General features: G+C 37.7%; 1 protein-coding gene and 1 non-coding gene across 7 annotated transcripts in view; both read left to right on the top strand.

The window, feature by feature from the left end:
* Positions 1–20,178, top strand: part of CCSER2 (coiled-coil serine rich protein 2) — a 140,044-nt gene extending 119,866 nt beyond the window's left edge. For 5 of the 6 annotated variants that reach the window (XM_007533922.3, XM_060193588.1, XM_060193592.1 and 2 more), the window contains one exon: positions 19,195–20,178. In XM_007533922.3, the coding sequence (XP_007533984.1) occupies positions 19,195–20,019 (825 nt within the window). In that variant the 3' untranslated portion in view covers positions 20,020–20,178. Of the gene's footprint in view, positions 1–287; positions 373–19,194 lie in introns of all 6 variants that reach the window. The other variant, XM_007533923.3, reaches the window with a different exon arrangement.
* On the top strand, positions 4,089–4,192 carry LOC132542720 (U6 spliceosomal RNA). Its single transcript, XR_009553694.1, has one exon. It is a non-coding gene; the product is annotated as a U6 spliceosomal RNA (small nuclear RNA).
* Positions 20,179–24,967: the final 4,789 nt, after the last annotated feature.

Raw genomic sequence — 24,967 nt, 5'->3', positions numbered from 1 at the left:
AAAAAGCTGCTTCCAGGTATTGCTCTTTATTTTCCCTGCTAATTCTCTAAAAACTGTGATTTTTATAAAGCAAGTTTGGGTATGGTAATTTTTTATTGTCTGTTTAATGTTTGATTAATATGTTAGGAAGAAGTTAATTTTTTTTGTAATTTGAATTGCCCATATGAAAAAAAGTGGAATCTGTTTTCTTGTTAACTCCATTGTGCTATTTTTAAGTGTGACGTTGGTTTCTCTATTTTGTGGTTCCCTTTTTTATTATACCTTCCTATCCTCATCTCTCTGCACAGGGTGGGTATTCTGCTCCCTCCTTCTCTCCTTGGCAGGGCTCCTTCCAGGGGATCCCACGGACTGTTCAGCAGCACCGCAGACAGAGTGAGTCTGTGTCTCTCACTCCCATCCTGCTCTGGCTTCCGGTTTATGGTCCTTCCCTTTTGCATGATTTGTCCCTTCCTAGCACCTCCTTTCCCACCCAGAGGGACCTGCAGGCACATGCTAAACCAGCACTTCCTGGGCTATTTTCTCTTTAATTAACATTTTCTTTGACTGCATGTAAATAGCTGTCTAATTAGAGCCTTAGGAAAGCTGTGTGAAGTTAATTTCATTCTAATGCTATTTAAACCAGTGACATGCCCATTGACACGCTTAATGTATTTTCTTCACAACCTTAAAGTATGTGCATAAAGATGTTTATCTAGCTGTGCTAAAATGTATATACTGTCTGCAGTGGTATAACTGACAGAAGCATTCTGCTCAGGGAGCCGGCTTAATGAGACTGGTGCACATTTCTTCAAATATTTTTAATGCTTGATTGGATTATACTGTCACTTAAAAGAATTTTTCAGTTGTCTTTCTAGGTTTTTTTGTTAACCACATAATATGTCATCTGCTTTATGGCACCAAAAAGTGGCTTTTGAATATGCATGGTTTACTAACAGTTCTAATGATTGAGTAACTGTTTGATGTAAAAAATTTTGTTTACTTGATTCTACTTTCCAAAACAGTGTTTATTATTTTGCATTATGTACTTTAAGTATACCTGGTAAGTTGTTTATATTTTACTTTTTTGAAAAGTCACCCAAAATAGCTAATGTTAGTAAAAAAAGAAAGATATTGTCAATCAGAGCCACTCTTATGCCTTCTTTGTAGATTTACCCTGATTAGTGATTTATTTTTTTCTCTCTTTTCTATTTTTTTTAATTAACAAGCAAATAATAATAAAAAACACAACAAGTTGAAATAGAAGTGAGTCATACTGCTGCTGGAGTTTGTAGATGTATCGGAGGTACATGCCCCCTCACTGCGAGGCAGGACTTCGTGATTTTTATTTTTACACTGTCTTTACATATGTGAAGTATCAGAAATCGAAGATGGAAATTTTTAAGCAATTAAAATTAAGTAATTGATTCACTCAAATAAAAAAATAATTGTGTCTGTCAAAATTAGGAGTCATCAACTTGAATTTTAGGCTCTAAGAAGCCAGAAGCACTCTTGTCCTCTCCCCAACTCTTCCCTATAGTATATGTCAAACCCACTCCAGGATTTACTTTGTGTTTTCCCTTTCTTTGTCTTTCTTTTTTTTTAATCTTTTTACAAAATTTTTATTATTTTTATTGGATAGAGACAGCCAGAAATAGAGAGGGAAGGGGGAGATAGAGAGGGAGAGAGACAGGGAGACACCTACAGCCCTACTTAACCACTCATGAAGCTTCTCCCCAGCAGGGGGATACTGGGGGCCACCCGGGAGCTTGCACATGGTAATGTATGTGCTTAACCAGGTGCACCACCACCTGGCCCTTGTGTTTTCCCTTTCTATCCTTGTTTCTCATGGTCCACCTATGAGTGACATCATCAGGTATTTGTCCTTTCCATTTTGGCTTATCTCACTTAACAGGATTCCTTCAAGTTACATCCAAGATGAAACAAAGGGGCTTTCTTCATGCCTCTTGGGTTCAGGGCTATCACCCCAACCCCACGCCCAAGTGGTTTTCACTGCTCCACTTCTCATGAAGCTTTCACCCCAAAGGTAGGGACTGTGCTTTTGAGCCCAAAGGCTGTATTTTCATTTCTGTGGACTGGCAGCACAACTATCTGTTTGACTGACTTTACACTAGCTCAAACCTCTTTATATCTAAAGTAAGCGAAAAGAAGGTTTTGAATCTCCAAAGTTTGGATGTGTTAACCACACAAGACAAGGTGTAGACACTGAAGCCTGTTATGGGTAAGTTCTCATGACTTTGCACCTAAAAGAACTGACCCTGGACCTTACTTGATTTAAGACTTGCTGGGTCCTGTTTATGAAAAGTGCTAACTGAATGATTTGTTTACAACTTTTGACCTTATGAACCTGAAAAGTCTTTTAGAGGAGGGTTATGTTTTAAACTCCTACACTATTTTGAATCCTATATTGCACTATTTTTTCTTCATCCTGAGAACAACTGAAATAATTTACTAATACAATTATTGTTGTTATTATAGTTGGCTTATTTCTATAAAGGACAAAGATAGGGAATTATGGAAGTAAATCAAATGTTTTTTTGAGAAGATTTTGAAATAGAGCTACTATTTGCCTATACTAATCTTATATTTAGTGATACTATTATGGTTCCTAGTACTGATTTTTTAAAAAGGTGTTTTGAAATTTTTCTTTTTAATCTTTTTATATATTTATTATTGAATAGAAACAGACAAATTGAGAGAGATGGAGAATTTAGAGAGAGGGAAAGAGAAAGACACTTGTAGCCCTGCTTCACCATTTGTGAAGCTTTCCTCCCTGCTGGTGGGGACCAGGGGCTTGAACCTAGGTCCTTGCGCATTGTAATGTGTGTACTTAACCAGGGACGACACTGCCTGGCCCAAATACTGATTTTTTTTTTGAGAAGTTAATTCTGTTTTTTTAAAGATTTTATTTATTAATGAGAAAGATAGGAGAAAGACATCACTCTGGTAACATGTGCTATTGGGTATTGAACTCAGGACCTCATACTTGAGAGTTCAATGCCATACTCAGTATGCCATCTCCTGGACCATGAGAAGTTAATTCTTGAAGTGATGGTAGACAATTGAGGATTCTTCTATATTATTAATTTCTTTTTTCTTAAATATTTCGTTTTATTTTATTTTAGAGAGATACAGAGTGAAAGATATACACAGAGAGAAAATGACCAGAGCCCTGCTCATCTCTCTCTGACATTGGAGCTGATGATTGAGCCTGGGACCTTTGAGTCTTAGGCATAATAGCCTTACATACTCATTATTCAATCTCCCCAATCCTGTAGTTAATTTCATTAGTAATTTCTTTATGATAACATGTTAAGTGAGCTATCTTAAATGTGGAAGCCGGGTGACTTTGGCTATTAATTATTCCTTAGAAAACAATGTTTTGGCTCCCCTTCCCCCTCATTCTATTTGACAGGACAGAAAGAAATTAAGATGGGAGGGGTACAGAGAAAGAAAGACAGGCACAGAGAGAGAAAGACAGGTACCTGCAGACCTGCTTCACCTCTAGTGAAGCTTTCCCCCTACCGGTGTGGAGTGGGAGCTTAAACCAGGTCCTTGATCATTGTGCTATATGTGCTTAACCAGATGCACTACCGCCTGCCCCCACCCTACCCCCCCACCCCGGGCTTTGCTTTTTTTATGTTTATTTATTTTCTCTTTTGTTTCCCTTGTTGTTTTATTGTTGTTGTTATTGATGGTGTCGTTGTTAGATAGGACAGAGAGAAATGGAGAGAGGAGGGGAAGACAGAGACGGGGAGGGAAAGATAGACACCTGCAGACCTGTTTCACAGTTTGTGAAGTTACTCCGCTGCAGGTGGGGAGCCGGGGGCTTGAACCGGGATCCTTAGGGTGGTCCTTGTGCTTGGCGCCACGTGCGCTTAACCCGCTGCGCTACCACCTGACTCTGGGCTTTGCTTCTTAATTTGTAAAAGTGGTAGAATTTATAGCATAAAACTATTTGGGTTAGAGGGTATATAGCATAATGGTGATGCCTGAGGCTCTAAAGAGGAGGGAAAGAAGGAAGGTAGGGAGAGAGGGAAGGAAGGAAGGGAGGAAGGCAGGCAGGGAGGGGGGGAAGGAAAGGAAAAAGAGTGCTCGTTTCGGCAGCACATATACTAAAATTGGAACGATACAGAGATTAGCATGGCCCCTGCGCAAGGATGACACGCAAATTCATGAAGCGTTCCATATTAAAAAAAAAAAGAATAGAAAGACAAATTTTGTAAACATGCAATGAAAGAAATAACTAATGCTTGCAGAGAGTAAAAGCTGTTCTAGATTGAGGATGTTCTTCCCGAGTTAAAGAAAAACTCCAGAAAAGTAGAGATAAAAGAAAAAAAAACTGATTTTCACCCTTCACAAGAGATTGTAGCTCACATTTCTCAAGTTCATCATTAGTCTTGACCTGATGATGCTTCTCTTTTAGTTTTAAATCAAAATGCTTGCTGATTTAGCATAAAAGAATGCATATTTAGAAAATCCTATCTTTCTGTTGTATGATTTTTGTTCAGATAAACTTTTCTGACTTTTTCATCTTTCTAATCTTCAGCTGTGTAAAATCAGGAATTTTTTTTAAAAAGTTAATAAATATAAGTTCTTTTACAAAATAAAAAGCCTTAATGGTAATCTTTAATACTACTGCTCCTTGTCAGAAAACATCCTTCAATGAATGCTTAACTTTCAAAAAAAAAAAAAAAAAGCATGTTTTAGGGGGTGGGGGGTTAGGTAGCATAATGGTTATACAAAGAGACTCCCAGGCCTGAGGCTCCAAGGTCTCAGATTCACTCCCCTGCACCACTATAAACCAGAGGTAAGCTGTGACCTGGGGGAGAAAAAATAAAGTCTATTTTGAAGTTAATACTTATTACCTGTCATGCTTAAAGTGACTTTTAAAAAGCTGCTTTTGGGCATCTTCCATAAAAGACTTTAGAAAATTTAATTTAATCTACTTTTATCTTCCCTAGATGGGGGGCCAGGGATGCTAAAACAACAAAAATAATATAAAGTACTTACCCTGGCAGTTTTTTTAAATAATGTTTCCTGATTTCTAAATTTGTATGATAATTATTATTATTAATCAGAGTCAACAAAATTATTATCTTCTGTCCTCTTCATTTATAACCTTTTTCAACAGAGGCACTTATAGATTCATTTTATATTACAACCTATTATATGTTTACTGAACAAAGTGTTTTTTTCTAAATACTTATTTATTTATTCCCTTTTGTTGCCCTTGTTTTATTGTTGTAGTTATTGTTGTCATCATTGTTGGATAGGACAGAGAGAAATGGAGAGAGGAGGGGAAGACAGAGAAGGGGAGAGAAAGATAGACACCTGCAGACCTGCTTCACCACTTGTGAAGCCACTCCCCTGCAGATGGGGAGCGGGGGCTCGAACCGAGATCCTTGAGCTCGAACCGAGATCCTTACGCTCATCCTTGCGCTTTGCGCCACCTGCGCTTAACCTGCAGTGGCCTGACTCCCCTGGACAGTGTTTTTAACATTCAGATTATGAAACAGCATTTTCTCATATATTCAAGTTCTGTATTTACCCACTGAGCTACCCTCCCCATGGTAGAAACAATATCTTCTCTTCCACCATATAATTTCATATATATCCTCCTCACGTCTTGTTTTTTTCCCTACATGCAGTTACATATGAACTTTTGAACACAGTAAATATTTCTCTAAGATGTTATTTTGATGACTGAGTGATAGTATATCATATCGATGGCCTCTAATTTACTTAATTTGGGGGGCTTGCATATTGATTCCATCTTCCTTTGCTAAGCAAAGACACTGGTAGAACAGTCATCCTGCTTATCTATGTATATAGATAAGCATCGCTGAAGTAGACTCCTAGAAGGGTGTGTGCATTCTCAGGGTGAATGGTTTTGCATTGCAGAGCTGTCCAACAAGCCCCTCAGGTATATTAATGTGGCTTACTCTGATTGGCTGCACCATGTGACTCTAATTAAGTTTATATGTAAGGAAAGCGTCATCCTCAGTGCTTTAAGGAGACATTTAGCTCTGGGAGTGACTTTTCATAAAAATAAAATATGTTTAGTGAAATAAAAATTGGTAACTCACTGAGAGCTGAACAGTTTTTCACTTTCCAGCAAGCTTAAGTGTGTTAATATAGAAGAATATGGAAGTGTGTGTATGTGCTTGCAGCTGCTTTCATGTGCTGTATAGAATATGTTATTTTGTAATTGATTTGAAATGTGCATTAAGCTCGTGGTCAGAAGGCCATTCCATGAAGCTAGGCTTGGGCTAACTTTCTCGACACTTTGCAATTACGAGAAACACAAAAAACACTGTTTTCTGTGCAAACTTTTTATAAAGCCTACCTTGCAGATTGTGAAATTGTTTTGTGAGATGTATGTTATTTTATCATAGTGCCTGCAGAATCCTACTCTGAATAATTATACTATGCATATTGGTCACACCAATGGAATTGTACTATTATAGTGTTATTTACTTTTTGATTTTTTTTTTATTACTCTGCATCCCAGATCTCGATGCTGATGGGTTCTATGTCTAAGAGATATAGACCCATGAAAATCAAGCATCTTATACTAATAGTGCCTAGTCACTATTGGTCATGTTGATAGTTTTTGAAAGCAGTTCAATGAGCAATATAGAAAAGCCATTGAACTTATTTCAGAATTTAATTACATATGATTTGTATATATCAATCAGGTAGGTATCCTCTAATTCTCTGAGATCCAGAGATACCATTCTCAGATCTTGAGGAATCTCAAAAGTATCCCTGTGTTGTGATTGGGAGTTATGTGGTTCAAGAGCAGAATCCTTGTAACCTAGTTGTATTAGAGGTCCAGTCATGTCTTTCATCTGTAGTGATATGTGAAGCCTTACTAATATTTAGCACATCACACTTAACTTTTACATGAAAGATTTGCTTATATTCTTTATTAGCCTTTAATTCAACATAAGTAATCAAAGTAAATTAGCAAATACTGAGATTTACTTATAATGTGTAAGGTATCAATATATTTTTTTCTAATTTCCTGTAGGATGTAACATGAATCTAAGCATTTTTAGCTATTTGAAATATGGGTATGAGATTGTATCAAAATCATTTTCTATGTTTTATATTGAGAATTTCAAGTGATTCCTTTCAAGTATGACAAGTTTTACATGAATACCCTTAGGTGAATATGAGTATTTGCACTAACTTGCATATGACTTCAATCAAACATATACATTTATTGAATGTTTTAATTTTATACACATATAGTAATGCCTAGAGAAGCAGAGCAGGTCTTGTTAGCTGCTGCTCAGTGGTGGCAATTCCTTGGTGTTGTGTGTGGTCTCTGACACCATTGTCCTGTCTCTTTCTTGTCTTCTGCTCTCCCATTTTGCCATTGGCAAGGAGTTGAGAAGTTAGTCCATTACTTCTCTGACAAAGCGTGGTACAGTACAACTTTAGACTTTCCCTACCACCTTCTTATAATCACTTTTTTGTTTTTTCTTTTCCCAAGTTTGCATGATGCATGTCAGAGTCCGCATGTACTACAGGCATGTTTACATATGGCTCCATTTCCATGTACTTTCTGACCTGCAAAATGTACTTGGTATTGATAGCAATAGCAAACTTGTATATACTGAGAAAGTAATTTCAGGTAACCCCTGTATCTGTTATGAAGTAGCATTATTATACTTTACAACATTTTTGTTAATGCCTCACACACTTTGGCATATTTTCACTCAATCGAAATCTAACTTTTCTAGCTGCCATCTTACTGCTGTTAACTGTGAAAGAAGAATATTTACAGAAACTGATTTGGGGGGTTTTCTCGGTGACAAATACTAAGTTTCCTCTCCTAGTGTTTAGCGCATGTCTCCCAGTGGATCACGTGAAACTTCTTTTCCCCAGAAGTACTACTTCACAATGTGGCTTAAACTTGGTGTCTGAGAGTTATATTACGTAGATCATCTAAGAAGGAAATAGTCCAAGAAAGTTGGTAATTGTATGCTTGCTTTCATATTGGTTTTTAAAAATAATCATTTGCCCATATAGCATATTCTGAAAATCTGTGAATTAGTTGGGATTGCCCAAGTATTTATTATAAAATAATAATATAGTATATATTATTTATTATTTTTTTTATTTATTTATATTTTATTATATAATATATAATAAAATATAGTAGTTTTACTACTGTATTTTAAGTTATTAAATTTTATTATGCTACTTACTTTTTAAAAATATTTTTATTTATTTAATTTCTTTATTGGGTAATTAATGTTTTACATTTGACAGTAAATACAATAGTTTGTACATACATAACATTTCCCAGTCTTCCATATAACAATACAACCCCCATTAGGACCTCTGTCATCCTTTTTGGACCTGTATTCTCCCTCCCGAACTCCACCCCAAGAGTCTTTTACTTTGGTGTAATACACTAATTCCAGTTCTGGTTCTACTTGTGTTTTCTCTTCTGATTTTGCTTTTCAACTTCTACCTGAGAGTGAGATCATCTCATATTCATCCTTCTGTTTCTGACTTATTTCACTTAACATGAATTTTACTTTTTTTTTATTTTTAAACATTTTTTTAAATTTTATTTATTGATTAATGAGAAATGATAGGAGACAGAGAAAGAACCAGATATCACTCTGGTACATGTGCTGCCGGGGATTGAACTCAGGACCTCATGCTTGAAAGTCCAATACCTTATCCACTGCGCCACCTCCCGGACCATAACATGAGTTTTTCAAGGTCCATCCAAGATCCACTGAAAATGGTGAAGTCACCGTTTTTAATAGCTGAGTAGTATTCCATTGTGTATATATACCACAACTTGCTCGGCCACTCATCTGTTGTTGGACACCTGGGTTGCTTCCAGGTTTTAGCTATTAAAAATTGTGCTGCCAAGAACATATGTGTACACAGATCTTTTTGGATAAGTGTGTTGGGTTCTTAGGATATATCCCCAGGAGAGGAATTGTAGGGTCATAGGGCAGGTCCATCCTTCTGAGAGTTCTCCTGACTGCTCTCCACAGAAGTTGGACCCATTTACATCCCCACCAGCAGTGCAGGAGGGTTCCTTTGACCCCCACAACCTCTCCAGCATTTGCTGCTGCTACTTTTTCTGATGTATGACATTCTCACAGGAGTGAAGTGGTATCTCATTGTTGTCTTTGTTTGCATTTCTCTGACAGTCAAAGACTTGGAGCATTTTTTCGTGTGTTTCTTGGCCTTTTGGATCTCTTCTGTGGTGAATATTCTGTCCATGTCATCTCCCCATTTTGGGGTGGGGTTATTTGTTTTCTTGTTGTTGAGTTTGGCAAGTTCTTTATATATTCTGGTTATTATTAGCCTCTTGTTTGATGTATGACATGTAAAGATCTTCTCCCATTCTGTGAGGGGGGTCTCTTGGTTTGGGTAGTGGTTTCTTTTACTGTGAAGAAGCTTTTTAATTTAATGTAGTCCCATAGGTTTGTGCTTGCCTTAGTCTTCTTTGTAATTGGATTCATTTCATTGAAGATGTCTTTAAAATTTATGTGGAAAAGAGTTCTGCCAATATTTTCCTCTAGGTATCTGATAGTTTGTGGTCTAACATCCAAGTCCTTGATCCACTTGGAACTGACTTTTGTATTGGGTGAAATATAGTGGTTCAGTTTCATTCTTTTGCATGTTTCAACCCATTTTTTCCAACACCATTTGTTGAAGAGACTCTGCTTTCCCCACTTAATAGTCTGGACACATTGTCAAAGATTAGATGTCCATAGGTGTGGGGGCTTACTTCTGGGCTATCAGTTCTATTCCACTGGTCTGTGTGTCTATTCATGTTCCAGTACCATGCAGTTTTGATGACAGTGGCCCTATAATACAATTTGAGATCTAGGAGTGTGATGCCTCGAGTTCTGTTGTTTCTTCTCAAGATTGTTTTGGCAATTCTAGTTCTTTTCTGGTTCCAGATAAACCTTTGTAGCATTTGTTCTATTCTCCTAAAAAAATTTGGTTGGAAACTTGATGAAGATATCATTAAATTTGCATATGGCGCTGGGTAGTATATTCATTTTGATGATGTTAATTTCTGCAACCCATGAACATGGAATATCTTTCCACTTCTTTGTGTCTTTTTCAATTTCCTTGAGTAGTGACTCATAATTTTCAGTATACAAGTCTTTCACTTCTTTGGTTAGGTTTATTCCTAGATATTTTATTGTTTTTCTTGCTATAGTAAAAGGAATCGATTTCTGGATTTCAACTTCTTCTAACTTAGTGTTTGCATAGAGGAATGACATTGACTTTTCTAAGTTAATTTTGTAGCCTGACACCTTACAGTATTGCCTGATGATTTCCAAAAGCATCTTGCTGGATTCCTTAGGTTTTTCTATGTATACTATCATGTCATCTGCAAATAGGAAGACTTTGACTTCTTCTCTTCCAATCTGTATCCCTTTAATGCCTTGCTCCTGCCTGATTGCTATTTCAAGAACTTCCAACACTATGTTGAATAGTAATGGTGATAGTGGGCAGCCCTGTCTAGTACCTGATCTGAGGGGAAATGCTTCCAGTTTTTCACCATTGAGTATGCTGTTGGCTGTAGGTTTGCTATATACAGACTCCACTATCTTCAGGAATTTTCCATCTATTCCCATTTTTGGTAGCATTTTGATCATAAAGGGATGTTGTATTTTGTCAAAGGCTTTCTCTGCATCTGTTGATATGATCATGTGATTTTTGGCTTTGCATTTATTGATGCAACGGATCATGTTGATTGATTTACGTATATTAAACCAACCTTGCATCCCTGGGATAAACCCCACTTGGTCACGATGAACAATCTTTTGAATGTACTGCTGTATCCGGTTGGCTAGAATTTTGTTCAAGATTTTAGCATCTATGTTCATCAGAGGTATTGGTCTGTAGTTTTCTGTAGTTTTCTTTTTTGATTGTGTTCCTGTCCGCTTTTGGTATCAAAGTGATGTTGGCTTCATAGAAGCTGGAAGGGAGTATTTCTGTGTCTTCAATCTTCTGGAAGACTTTTAAAAGTGAAGGTATTAGTTCTTCTTTGAAGGTTTTGTAGAATTCATTTGTAAAACCATCTGGTTCAGGATTTTTATTCTTGAGAAGGTTTTTGATAGCTTTCAATTTCATTAGCTGTGATGGGCCTGTTCATGTTATCTAGTCCCTCTTTATTTAATTTTGGAAGTTCTTAGGTATCTAGGAAATGGTCCATTTCTTCCACATTCTCTAGCTTGGTGGCATATAGTTGTTCATAGAAGACTCGCATGATATGTTGAATTTCTGCGGTGTCTGTTGTGGTATCTCTGAAAATGTCCAATAGTTCTAGTTTATCTATCTCCTCATTTAGCTCCCTCATGTCTTTATTGATTTTCTGCCTGGATGATCTGTCAAGTTGAGAGAGTGGGGTGTTGAAGTCCCCTACTATGATTGTGTTGCTGTTAATATATTGCTATACCTCTTTCAGTAGATGTTTGATGTATTTAGATGGCTTCTCATTGGGTACATAGATGTTAGTAATTGTTAAGTCATCTTGATTGACTGATCCTCTGAGCATTAATTAGTGTTCATCCCTATATTTTTAAATTTTATTTATTTTAAGGTCTGTCGTGTCAGATATGAGAATAGCTGTCCCTGCCCTTTTTTGTGAGCCATTGGCTTGTATGATAGTTTCCCATCCTTCACTCTGAGTCTGTGTTTGTCTTGTTGAGTTAGGTGAGTTTCCTGTAGACAGCATATTGTTGGGTTGTGTTTTCTGATCCATCTTCCTACTCTGTGCTTTTTAGTAGGTGAATTCAGTCCATTGACATTTATTAATATCATAGATTGAAGATATTTTAATGACATTATTGTAGGTTTTTAGAGTGTTCTGATATATCACATATTTATGGTGATCTGACTAATTATAGGAGACCTTTCAGAACTTCTTTCAGGGAAGGCTTGGTATTGATTTTTTTCCACTGTTGCTTGTCTGAGAAGGTTTTTGTGCCTCCATCTAGTCTGAATGACAGTCTAGCAGGATACAGTAGTCTTGGTTGAAAGCCTTTCTCACTGAGCACTCGATAGATATATTGCCATTCTCTTCCTGCCTGTAGTGTTTGTGTGGAGAAGTCTACTGTTAAATTTATGGACTTTCCTCTGTAGGTGACTCTTTGTTTTTCTCTTTCAGCCTTCAGAATCCTTTCTTTATCCTTATACTTTTTCATTCTAAATATGGTGTGACTTGGTGTCTTTAAGTCTGGGTTAATTCTGCTTGGAACCCTCTGGGCTTCTTGAACCGTTATGTCTTTGATGTTGTCTAGACTAGAGAAGTTCTCAGCTACTATGTCCTGAAGAATGCTTTCTTCCCCTCCCTCTCTTTCTTCCTCTGGTAAGGCAATAATGCGTATATTATTTCTTTTGAAGTCATCCCATAGGTCTCTGTTGTTGTTTTCAGTATCTTTTCATCTCTTTTTGAGATCTCTTCTTTTTTAGTTGTCTCTAATTCATCCTCGATCTTGCTAATTCTGTCTTCAGACTCGTTTGTTCTATTCTCTCTGCCCTCTACTGTTTTCTGTAGTTCATCTGTTTTGTTGCCCTGTTCTGATACTGTTTTAGCTTGTTCAGCTAGTTGTGTTCTTAGCTCAGCTATTTCAGCTTTCAGCTCTCTAATAACCTTGAGATAATTAGTGTTTTCTTCCAGAGTCTCATTTGTTGTTTCTGCATTTCTGATGACAATTATTTAAACTCTTTACTCACTCCTGTGATTATTTTCTTAACTAGTGTTTTGGATGTTGACCTCATTGTTTTGTTTTTCAATCTTTGGGGTGCTTTTAGCTGGACTCTTGTCCTGGTTCATTTCTCCAATATTTCTTCTTGTGAATGCTTTAACCATTCTATATAGGATGTTATGAGGTCTCTTTCTCAATAGTTTTCAAATTACTGATAACTCCTGCCTGGATTAACTTGTGTCTCAGTAAGGTAATTAAAGGCCTCACAGTTGTGGAAATACTATTTTAATACCTGAGTTGTATTACAGTGGTTTAAAATACCTGAGTTGTAGTACAGTGGTTTTCTTTTTCTTCCCTGTAGGGTATGGGAGCCTGAGGGCTTTTAAACTATAAGTAGGCTTCTTAGCTTAATCCCTCACTCCTGACCAAGAGATAAAGCAGGGTAGGGCAGAGATAATCCAGTGGATTGTGCAAAGAGATTCTCACAGCCCCACAGCTAGACCACTGAGGTATAGATCTTCTCCTGAGTTTCCTTGTTAGTTCTCTGTCCCCTGGTGTCAGCACAGGGCCTCCCCCCTGCTGTTCCAGTTTCTGAGTGCAGTAGCAATGGATACTCACACTTGCATTTATTAATTCTTAGGGGAGTCTTCTCCTTTCAGCCGTCTTTTTGTTGATGAAACAGACTGGAGCTTGTGTCTCAACTGGTAAACTGCAGGACTGTTACCACTTAATCTTTCCCTAGGCTCCTCTCTGTCCACTAGTCACATGTATTTGCACTCACTGGTGATTTGGTGGGTTCCTGAAGTCATTCTAGTCCTGTCTTGTTGTGGTCCCAGATGATCTCCTTTGGTATTCCTAGTTGGCCCAGGAGAGGAGAGGAAAGAAACACAGCTGCTACTGCTCTGTAGCCCCGCCTCGGAAGTCCAAAATTATTTTTTATTTATCTACCAGAGTACTGCTAAACTCTGGTTTATGGTGGTGCAGCAGAGTGAACCTGAGCATCCGGCATGAGAGTCTCTTTGGCCTGAGAGTCTCTTTGCGTAATGCTATCTACACCCACCCAACTTTGCTAGTTATGTGTGTGGATTTACTTTTACTGTGGTCCAAGAGGTGGTGCAGTGAATAAAGCATTGAACTTTTTAGCATGAAGTCCTTAGTTCAATTCCTGGCAGCACATGTACCATAGTAATGTCTGATTCTTTCTCTCCTCCTATCTTTCTCATGAATAGATAAATAAAATATGTATTAAAAGAAATTTAGACTTTAATTTCTTTTTGACCTCAGTTTATTTATAAAAGGGGGACTATGCTTTCCACTGAGGATTTGGTGATACAGAGATAATGCATACAATCATTAGAATTTGACTCAGCCTGGATATCCTATTCTCTCAGAATTTAGACTCTAAAATTTCCCAAACATTTGTAATGCATCAGATATTATACCAAGCACTTTGTATGTATGTTATTATTTATTATCTATAGTGGTTCAGTTAGGAATAAGTACCATTCCACATTTTATTTATTTTTTTATTGGTTTATTTATTTTTAGCAGAGCATTGCTCAACTCTAGATTATGGTGGTGCAGGGGATTGAACCTGGGGCCTCAGAGCCTCAGGCGGGATATCCTTTATGCTATCTACCCCCATCCCTGTTCTACATTTTATAAGTTAAAATTTCACTAGAAAAGAGTACTACAGTTTACCCAATATGACACATACCATAAGTGATAGAGCCAGAACTCAAGTCCAGGTTGATCTGGCTCTCTATGCCAAGTGATTTAGTACTGTGTTGTACTTACTTGTAAATTACTTTGAAGTGTTGAACTACTTTTATTCTATAAATAGAAGCATGCTTATTAAATAATTCATTTAGATAACTGACTTTTATTAAAATATGTATCTGAAGGCTAAATACTTCTAAGTCTATAGAAACTGATTATATGAAGTGTTTCCTTCCCCCACCCCTAAGAACCAGTTACAAAATAGTCATGCTTTTATGATAACACTTTTTAATCATCATAGGTGAAGATTATTATGCTTTTTTGATGCACTAGGAGATTCTGTGCTAAGTGTCATACATGTATAATTCTGAGAATTAGAAATATTCTAATTAGAATATTTCTAAAATTAGAAAATAGCTAAATGCCTTCTGATGCAGTTCTTCCAATTTATTTCATCTAGAAATGTCTCATCTCCAATTTTTAAAATGCAGTCTCATTTTTTGGTCACTATGGGAAAGCATGTATTCAGGTTAGCATGTAATTAATCCTACTATGCTTCTAAAAATGAATCATTACGATACCTCTAAAATTTAGAAAAAGCAACATAAGATTTTTTTTTAATCAATGCTTTCTTCTAAAGCTTTCTGTTTGATTATTCCTGTTTTGATTATTAGGGGTCATATAGGTCAGTAAAATTCCTTTCTTTTGATTATTATGATCATGTAAGTTGACTGAGCATTGACTTAACAAAGAAGTACCATCTTACTTTATTGCAAAGAAGCAACTTTGGAGTATGACCCTCACTAATCTTCATTTGTGTTTTCACAAATATATATTTAATCCCTGCTATGTGCCAAGAGTACTGATTATAGCAGCATGAGTTCATAACACTTGACATCTGATTGTAAGGGACTCGTTGACTCTGATGACTTTTGTAAATGGCTCAGAGTAGAGTTTTTAAGTTATCATAGAAGATATTTACCAATCCTTTGCATAAGTACCCAGCAGTTTCTATTGCTACTGACTTCAACACCCTTAACCACTGCTTCTGACAATTGTCAGAATCATGTGCTAAAGTACGTTTATTTAATTAAAGTAAGTTTGAAGTTCCTGAGTTTAGTTATAAGCATTTAGTTCTGTAAGTCTGGGAATGGGGCATACAATGTGAAGCTTCCATAACACTTCCATTAAGTAGCAAGGATAGATAGGGTGCTGAAGTGAATTTGCAACTATATAGACATTTTCTTAGGAGAGTGTATGGAGGGTTCCTCTTAAATCATGCATCTGCAAAGCCAAGCCTGCGCTCATCATAAATTTCCAAACAGCCCCCCTGCCTGTCTCATCTTCAGAATAGCTTTCCATTCATTGTAGCTTTTCTCACAGTATCCAGATTATAAAACCATCATGTTACCACTTGGGCTACTATCCATAGCTTGCTACCTGACTAGTAGTATACATAGTAGTAGCATACACTGTAGCCGCATTCGTGCCTTCATACTATGTTTCTCCCTGACTGCTCTAGAATGACTTTATAATACATTCGTTGGACTACAGTCCTCTGCTCTATTGTTCATCAATGTCTTTCACCATCCACTGGGCAACATCTGAACTGCTTAGTCTTGACTGGATTTCCTCTGAGCTCGCTCTAGACTAGACTTGCTCGCTAGTACTGTGCTCTCCAAATTCAGTCTGATAACTATCTAGAGTTACTAGGACAGACATGTTCTTTTTTCTGCCTTTATGCTTAGTGTGTACTGGCTCACTATGCTGACTGCTCTTACTTTTGTGTCTAATTGGCAAATTTCCTGCTCATTCTTTTAAAGCTCAGTTCAGATGTTGACTTTTTTTCCTTCTTTCTTACCAGAGCTCTGCTCAGTTCTGGTTTATGGTGGCATGGGGTATTGAACCAGGATGTAGAAGTCTCAGACTATAGAGTCTCATAACCATTGTACTACCTCCCCTCGTGAGATATTAAAGCTCTTGGGTGTCCTGTGACACCTCTCCAGATAGGCACATGCTTCCTTTGGGTTCCTATATGCTGTTTTGTTTGAAGCATGGTCTTATCAATTGGATACCTTACTCTCACTAGAACAGCATTCTGTTCCCATTCATATTTTCATATCCCCAGTGTAATGTGCATAATGCATAGAAACATTTAAAAAAGTGAATCTCCGAGTGCCTGTCCCAGCTGACCAGCCCATCCTTTCCACTCAGCCCTGGAGGAAGAGGAGGAGGTGGTAGAGGTGTCTGTCTTGCCCACCGGTCCTGGGCACCAGCTCCCAGGAGGAAGACAAGGCCCAGGAGCCTGACAACCCCCCACCCCAAGTGCTCCAGTCTCCCTGTCTTTACGTCCACCTCCAGCCTTGCCCCCCCCCAAAAAAAAAAAGTGAACGAGTAAGGACAGATATTTGGCTTGTGGTAAAGCACCTCAGGTTCATCCCCAGCAGCATGTAGGAGTAGCAAGGAGAACTGCATGGCGTCGAGCTGTGCTCGGTGTTCTTTTCTCTTTCTCCCCGCACTGCTGAGAAATGGGCCACAGAGAGGTGACTCAGTCACAATACTTATGCACGACTCCCTGAATTCCTTTTCTAGCATCTCATTTAAGAGAGTTTTTCATATACTTTCCTGTTGTTTTCCTTATCCACAAGAACATGGAATCTTTTATATTTGGTTTTCATTCTAGAGGTGTTTGAAAGTAGTGCGTATGATCAAGAGGCACTGTCTTGAGTTTCTAATGTCTTAAGGTTATTTCAGGCTCATATTCAAAACCTGTCAAACTTGCTGACATTTTCTTTTTTATTTATTTATAAAAGGGAAACATTGACAAAGCCATAGGGTAAGAGGGGTACAGCTTCACACAGTTCCCACAACCAGACCTCCGTATACCGTCCCCTCCCCTGATAGCTTTCCTATTCTTTGCCCCTCTGGGAGTATGGACCCAAGATCATTGTGGGATGCAGAAGGTTGAAGGTCTAGCTTCTATAATTGCTTCCCTACTGAACATGGGCATTGACAGGTTGATTCATACTTCCAGCCTGTCTTTCTCTTTCCCTAGTGGAGAAGGGCTGTGGGGAAGCGGAGCTCCAAGTCACATTGGTGGGGTTGTCTGTCCACGTTAGTCTGGTCACATTCTGCTAGAATCTGGAACCTGGTGGCTGAAAAGAGAGTTAACATACAAAGCCAAACAAATTGTTGACCAATCATGGACCTAAAGGCTGGAATAGTGCAGATGAAGTGTTGGGGGGTCCTCCATTTTGTAGATGGCTAGTGGGCATATTTTAGTTATATTTCAAAGGGCCTGTTGTAGCTATACTAGTTTGTTTGTTTGTTTTTGTTTTTTAGCCTGAAATCTGATATGTAGTTGGATCCTAATTATTGTCTGGGACTTCTTGACATTTTCAACCCACATTACTCCTCCTCCTACTGCCTACTACTATTGACTTTTTAGCTGAGAGAGATGCAGAGAGAAAGATACCAGATCACTGCTCAGCTCACCGCTTTGGTGTATGGTGGTAGGGACTGAACCTGGGACCTCAGACTCTCAATCAGGAAAGTCTTTTGCAGAACCATTATGATGTCTCCCCAGCCCTCACTCAGCCATCTGACTTAATAGAAAGTGTGTGTGTTTATACATTTGTGGGAACCACCCTGTCCTCAAGAAGCTTTAGCCGTTAAGCAATTGAAAGGTATTCGCTTATCAGAAAAAGTCAGGATGCATTTTCCTCTATGCAAAAAATGGATTCTGACTTTTCTGACAACCCAATAATCTGAAGACTAGGTTTTGGAACTTTAGTTCAAGTTAAAGGCACATTTGTTTTTACCCTCAGCCATCATTCAAAAAGCTAGACATTTTAAATTTTACTGGGTGCAAGTTCACTCTGGTGTGTGGTGAATCTGTTAGCCATGGAGTAAGTTGAGTTGGTCCCTCATGTGACAAAGAGAAAGAACAGAGCAGCTGTGAAAACATGTCATTCTGAAACTGTCCAAGAATATTAAAGACAGTGAGTTAGCATTAACTAAATAGATGTTTTGTCCTTTTTTTTTTTTTTGCTTAAATATAATTTAACACCAACTTAGAGATAATTTCCATTCTAAACCTTGTTTCTCCCCATCTCTACCTTAAGTAAATAAGTAAAACATTAAAAACATTTTTGGATCTATAGAGAGGAAGGTAGCACAGCACCAACACATCCTTCATGAAGCTTCCCTGGTGCTATGCTAGGTGCCTCCATGTGGTGCGGGGGGCTTAGACTCTGATCTTCATGTGCGGTAACATGTACACTGAACTGTCTCCCACCAGCCTCTGGCACTTTTAAATGAATGCTTTCTCTAGTCAAGTGTAAATAACGTGTTATTCAGCTTTCTTTTTACAAATCTTAAAGTGGATAGTGCTTTGAAGACCACAGTTAAAATCAGTGTTTCATGGAGATTAAATCAAAGTGCTATAGACGTATCATTAAACTGTCTTGGATGTCAAGTTTTAAACACCTGGTCAGTTGAGGCACGATTCTTTCTCTGTAGTAGATTAGTACTCAAGCATCTTCCCCCGTTTGAGTTTGACTCTTGTTTAACTGCCTGTACCACATTTTGTTTACATTATCACCTGTGTATGTGTCTCATGAATTCATTTGAATATTACTATTTATTTTTTAATTGAAAAAGTACATGTGTTTCTTAAACATAGTAAGTATCAACTTGGCTTACTTGGATCTACTAGTTTTAGGTGACATTTCTAAAGGATTTATTGTTGTTTTTATCTTAATAGCCTCAAGTACTACAGCCTTCCAGCAACCTTCCCAGGCCCACAGACCACACCCAGGGAAAACTAATAAAGCCACAACATACAGAGGCCCACAGTGAATGCACAATCCAGGCTACACATCAGGATGTTGCACGTCTGGATGAAAGCTGTGCCTGTGACTTGCAACCAGAGAGTAGCCATGGCCCGGAGGAGCAGCAGCCCTTTGCATCAAGACTACAATGCACTAGGGATGTCGTTGAGAGTCCTTCTTCTGAAGCAGACTTGAACATGACCAGGGATGCTCAAGAGCCTCACCATTTGGCAGATTATCAAGTTAGTGACATGCAGTCAGTACCCACTTCTCTTCAGACACTTCCTCAGCCCAATGTGGCAGAGCAGGCTAAGAGAGTTGGAGGAGGTGGTCAGCCTTCTCCAGAGGGCTGCACGTCTCAGCCCAAGTCCTGGAAGCTTCCCAAGCCATCCATGTTGAATTCTTTGGTACCTCCTCCAGTTTATGAATTACTTCCAAATAGAACTTCCACTTGTAAGAAGTCATCAGTAATCACACCCTGTAATTCAGCCAAACTTCAGCCAACATCTAGTCAGACAAATCTTGCCAGTAACCCAAGCCCCAAGGTTTCTAAGCTCCGTCCCCCGTCAGGCTCTTTCAAGCAGAAACAAATAAGTAACCCACGAGTTGAACCTCAGAACTTTCAGTCCAAGACAAACATCCCAAGGCCACTAATTAGAAGAAAAGAAATCATGCAGAATGCTAATGGCAATTTGAATTCTGGGGACTGTTTAGCCTCTAATCGATATTCTCGTCTTCCTAAACCAAAGATACATTAAGTACTTAGCCACCGCCTGCCAATTTGCCTTTTTTTTTTTTCCCCTTCCCTAAATCAGTCTAACTTTACATGCAGTTTGTAATGTTACATGCAGTTTGCTACCTTGATGAAGGTTCCAAAGAAAGCCTGAAAATCTTAAATTAAAATATGGAAACTGCTACTAGTTTGGCTCTTCAGTTTTATGTCCTGCTTGAAGTACCTAGCATTTGAGTGTATTTGTCTCAGGTAAACACCGAGTTTGCTTGCCCACTTTAGAGGCCTACAGAAGAACTCCAGTCATGCTACTCATCCCTTTGCATATCAGAACGTTCATAAGGTCACCCTTTGCAGGTGGAAAAAATGTGCTTTGCTGATCTAGTCCTCTTAAGTCACATTGATTGTGGTTCTCAGAGCTTCGCTCTTTTTCACTTGTCCCTTTTGTAAATATGGCGACTATTTTAACTATATATTTGGTGATAATGGAAGACGATAATTTTTAAGCAGAGTTCTGGTCAGTGATTTGTATATTTGAAAGGTCTAAAGGTCTATGCAAAAGCTCTGATGAGTATAAGATATTGGACTTTTAATGGGAAGTCTATGTAATTTTATTTTTGCTTTCTGGCATCAGTAAGCTTTTCTCAGTATTTATTTATTTACCAGATAAATTCTCTATGCTATAAATGTCTCCTATTGTATATCAGCATATCACACACGTTGCTTTAACCTTGTCATACACAGACACACTGCATGTGTGTGTGTGCACATATACATATTTGTTTCTGCTACTGGCTAAATCTTGTAAAACAAGATACACCTTGAAATCTGTATCTGGAGATGTATTTATTTGTAACATATGTTGGTGCTTAAGTTTTGCCCATAATCAAACTTTGAGACCTTTGTAAGTTTATGTGTCCATTATAGCTATGGTTAAAGGTTCCACAGCATATATTTTAAATTAAATCTGTATTTTAATATTTATATTTATTGAGTTTCTGCTATTAGCTGAAGGAATGATGGAGTTGAAATGTTTGCACATGAATTTGGTAGACTATAAGTGTCTCATATATATATATATGTCTATATGTGTAATATATATAACAAGGGAACATGTTTTGAGAACAATTATAAATTTTAGTAAGGCTATCTTGAGGAAGTTGGGATTCATGTTTTGTCCTTGTAGTTTTCCAGGTTTCCCTTTTATGTGGCTGTGTATTCAAATGAATTTTTAAGAAATGTGTATTTCTTAAAAAAAAAAAAAAAGATTTAGGAAGCAAAATTAGAGAGGGGTGGTTGTGATGTGTTGACTATGAAAGATACTCTGTTTTTTGTTTTTTTTTAACCAGAACACTCAGCTCCGGTTTATGGTGGTGTGAGGGATTGAACCTAGGATTTTGGAGCCTCAGGCATAAGAGTCTCTTTGCATAACCATTATACTATCTACCCAACCCTCTGAAAGACATTCCAATGTCAACATGCTTCTTTGTTTTAATGTGCTAGGAAGGCAGCTGTGGAATCTCCAGGAGACCAAGGTCACTCATCTAATCCGCAGACTTGCCCTCTCAACTCCCCTCAAATCATGTCATATTTAGCCTTTTCAGTGCTTTTAAAACAGGTAACTTTATATATATATACCAGTGTACTATTCAGCTCTAGCCAGGGATTGAATTTGAGACCTTGGAGCCTCAGGCCAGAGAGTCTCTTTGGATAACCCCAAAAGACAGGTAACCTTTTATAAGGTCAAATTTTGCTTTAATCCACCGTGCAAAATGTACCAAAAGGGATTATGGCCAAAAAATTGAGTCCACTCAGATTGCCAGACATTCCTGAGATTTCTTTTATTCTTCATTTTTTCTGCCTTCCACTCCATTTTTCTTTTTCTCTGCTGACTCAAGTACATGTTGGGCCTAAGGATATCTTTTTTTAAAAGTGAGTGTGAAAAATTTCCCCTGAAATGTTGCAATTCTGTAAAATTTGTTAAATCAGTAATAGTAATTCTGAAAAGAGGAAAAATGAGTATTGACACCAAGTGGTGTCGTGGACATTTCCAGAGATGTTTGCTACCATTTTGATGTGATTGTTCCATCATGGCAAATGATTCCACTGAATCTAGTATTTAGTGTTATGAAAACCATGCTTGGATTGGTGAGGGTGGCGATACTTGAGTCTGGAATCATACTCTCATCTGGCAACACATCTGCTGGAAGAACCACTAAGAGTCAGTGAATCTGTCAGACAGTCCAGATATTATTAATATGAAGTGGTCAGATATCAGCAGTTTCTGTTTGCTCACAGAGATAAGCAGTCACTGCTGCAGTGGTAAGGGGGTACATATGAGCTTCATTCTGAGGGAAAATGAAAACTAATGTCATATTGCCAGTGGAATGTTATCACACTTTAATTTCATTGAAGTAAACCCACTGATGAATTAGTAGTTTTTGGTTTTTAAGAAGAGGCTGGGGAGTTGGGTGGTAGCACAGCAGGTTAAGTACAGGTGGCGCAAAACACAAGAACTGGCATCAGGATTCTGGTTCGGCTCCCCACCTGCAGGGGAGTTGCTTCACAAGTAGTTAAGTAGGTCTGCAGGTGTCTTTCTCTCCCCTCTCTGTCTTCCCCTCCTCTCTCTATTTCTCTTTGTCCTATCCAACAATGACGACAATAATAACTACAACAATAAAGCAACAAGGGCAACAAAAATAAATAAACAAATATTTTTAAAAGAGTATCAGTATTTCCACTTAAAAAAACTGGTATAGACTCTTTTGAAACATTATAAGTAAACTTTTATCACTAGGGGAAAATTCTAAATTTATATTTAAGTTCCTTTTTAAAATTTTTTGTTTAGTTTTGGATAGAGATAAATTGAAAGGAGAGGAGGAAAGCAGAAGAGATCAGGGGTGGGGCAGGCTAAGTGCACACAGCAGAAAGAGATATACCTCCTGCCCTGCTTCACCATCATGAAGCTTCCTCCCTATAGGTGGAGACCAGGGGCTCGAACCCAGGCATCTGAGCATTGTAATGTGTGCTCTACCATATGTGCTATTATTGCCTGGCCCTATAAGTTCTTTTTCTGAGAAGAGTGGTATTTTCTATTCTATAAAAATGTTGATTCCTAAAATTTGCTTATTCTAGTCACTTCCATGTTTATTTTTCTCTCCAGTGAACCCCACCAGTTCAACTTCTTTGTACCCTTGTGTCTGAGCCTTGTGCAGATGTCTCCTCAACAGAACTGTAATATATAACACACTTAAAAGAACAGCCAGAATGCTTGCACAAAGTAACACAGTATTTACCTGCATTTTTTTCATTAGAAACTGAAGACTACTAAAGTAGTCTGCTCTGGAGTAATGTCAAATTTAGAAGTGAAACAAGAATGTAGTTCACCTGAATAATCAGAAGTCACTTTTCAATTTGGCTTGATCTCTGCTCAGTGCTTCTGTAAGTTGACTGTGCCCAGTCCTTCCCCATCAGAACTGTATCTTAGTTCTTGTGATGTGAGTGAAGATGGCTGCAGGGTAAAAATACTAAGTCCCCAGGAAGAAGTTTTATGGGATTGTCTGAATGTCACATTTGTAAGAGAAGAGTTACAAAGTATGTAGAGTTATACCTTTTGTGTATATATAAAATTTATATATATATATATGTAATTTAAGGGGTGCATATCAAATTCCTTAGAGAAAGCTTGGCCTAAGTAGTTAAACAGTACAGGTGCAGATGATTTTAAAGCATTAAGCAAAGGATTATATAGTCCATCATATAGAATGTCTCTAAGAACTGAGACCCACTAGCAGTTTTCTTTTGGTGTCTCATTTTAATGTGTGCAATACTTTCAGGCATATAGAGCATTTACTGTTTGTGGTATTTAGATATTAGGAAATTTACTAATTATTTTAACATGTGAAAATCTGAAAATGAGAGCAATGAGCAGATTTGCACTTTAAATGAGCTTAATTGCTTGGAGTTGTGCCTGAAATGTTGAAATGCCTCCTGTGGGGGAAGGCTTTCTTTGTTGAAAAGACTTTCTCTGTAATCATAAATATTTTAAGTAAAAGCCTTTCACAGAATGATACCCCCAGCACATCACTTTTCCCATTAAAGTTCTTGAATTCTTTGAATGTTCCATTCCTCCCTTAAATATTTGTACTTTATACATCCAAGAGAACATGACCCCACTAGAGCTGTCATTTCTAAATCTTGTAAACCAAGGTGCACTCTTCAATTCTGAAGGAATTGTGTGGTTTTCTGGTCTTTAGGACACTGAGGATGGAATTTGGCTTACCGTGAGGATCACTGGAGGTTGCAGTACAGTTTCCTATTACTCCATCTTGCACAGTGATTTTTGCCTTCATATGTTAGGTGGTTATATTTGCATGCTTATGCACATGGAAATTAATGACAGCTATAATGCAAACACCTGATGTTCTTCTTTGGGTATGATGGCCTTGCTATTTTAAACTCTGGATACTTGAATTATATTTTCTACATCTTGATTTTTTTTTTTCCCTGCTGCAGTAATTTTGAAAGAGTATGTTTGAATACATGATCCTGGTGGGTGTCAACCAGCAACTATGCCGTTGATGTTAATATACATCATTTATTTTAACCTTGTTGGGACAAAAGCTACCTACTTTTCTTCTTTGATAAAACATAACCATAAAGTAAAACTGACCGTAATAACTTAGTCTTATAAGTCATTACTCACTGAGAGCAAAACACCACAGTCTGAAGTATCTGCACTATTGTTTTCCCATTAACTAAAAAAACAATTCAGAGAAAATACTGTATATTAAGAATTTGCTTGTAAAATGAATTATCAAGCTGGATGTAAAGTATCTTTCCTGAAAACGTTGAAGAAGTAAATAAAAATAAAGTTCATAATTAGAAAAACTTTCTTGTCTTCAACATTGACTTGGTTCAGTCTACTTTTTGTCAAAACTTTTTTTTTTCCACAAAGGTTTAAGAAAAAATTTTTC

This window comes from Erinaceus europaeus, chromosome 1 (genome assembly GCF_950295315.1).
Source record: "Erinaceus europaeus chromosome 1, mEriEur2.1, whole genome shotgun sequence".
Lineage (NCBI taxonomy): Eukaryota > Metazoa > Chordata > Mammalia > Eulipotyphla > Erinaceidae > Erinaceus > Erinaceus europaeus.
Note: the sequence above shows the minus strand (reverse complement) of the source record. Positions and strands in the feature narration are given on the sequence as shown.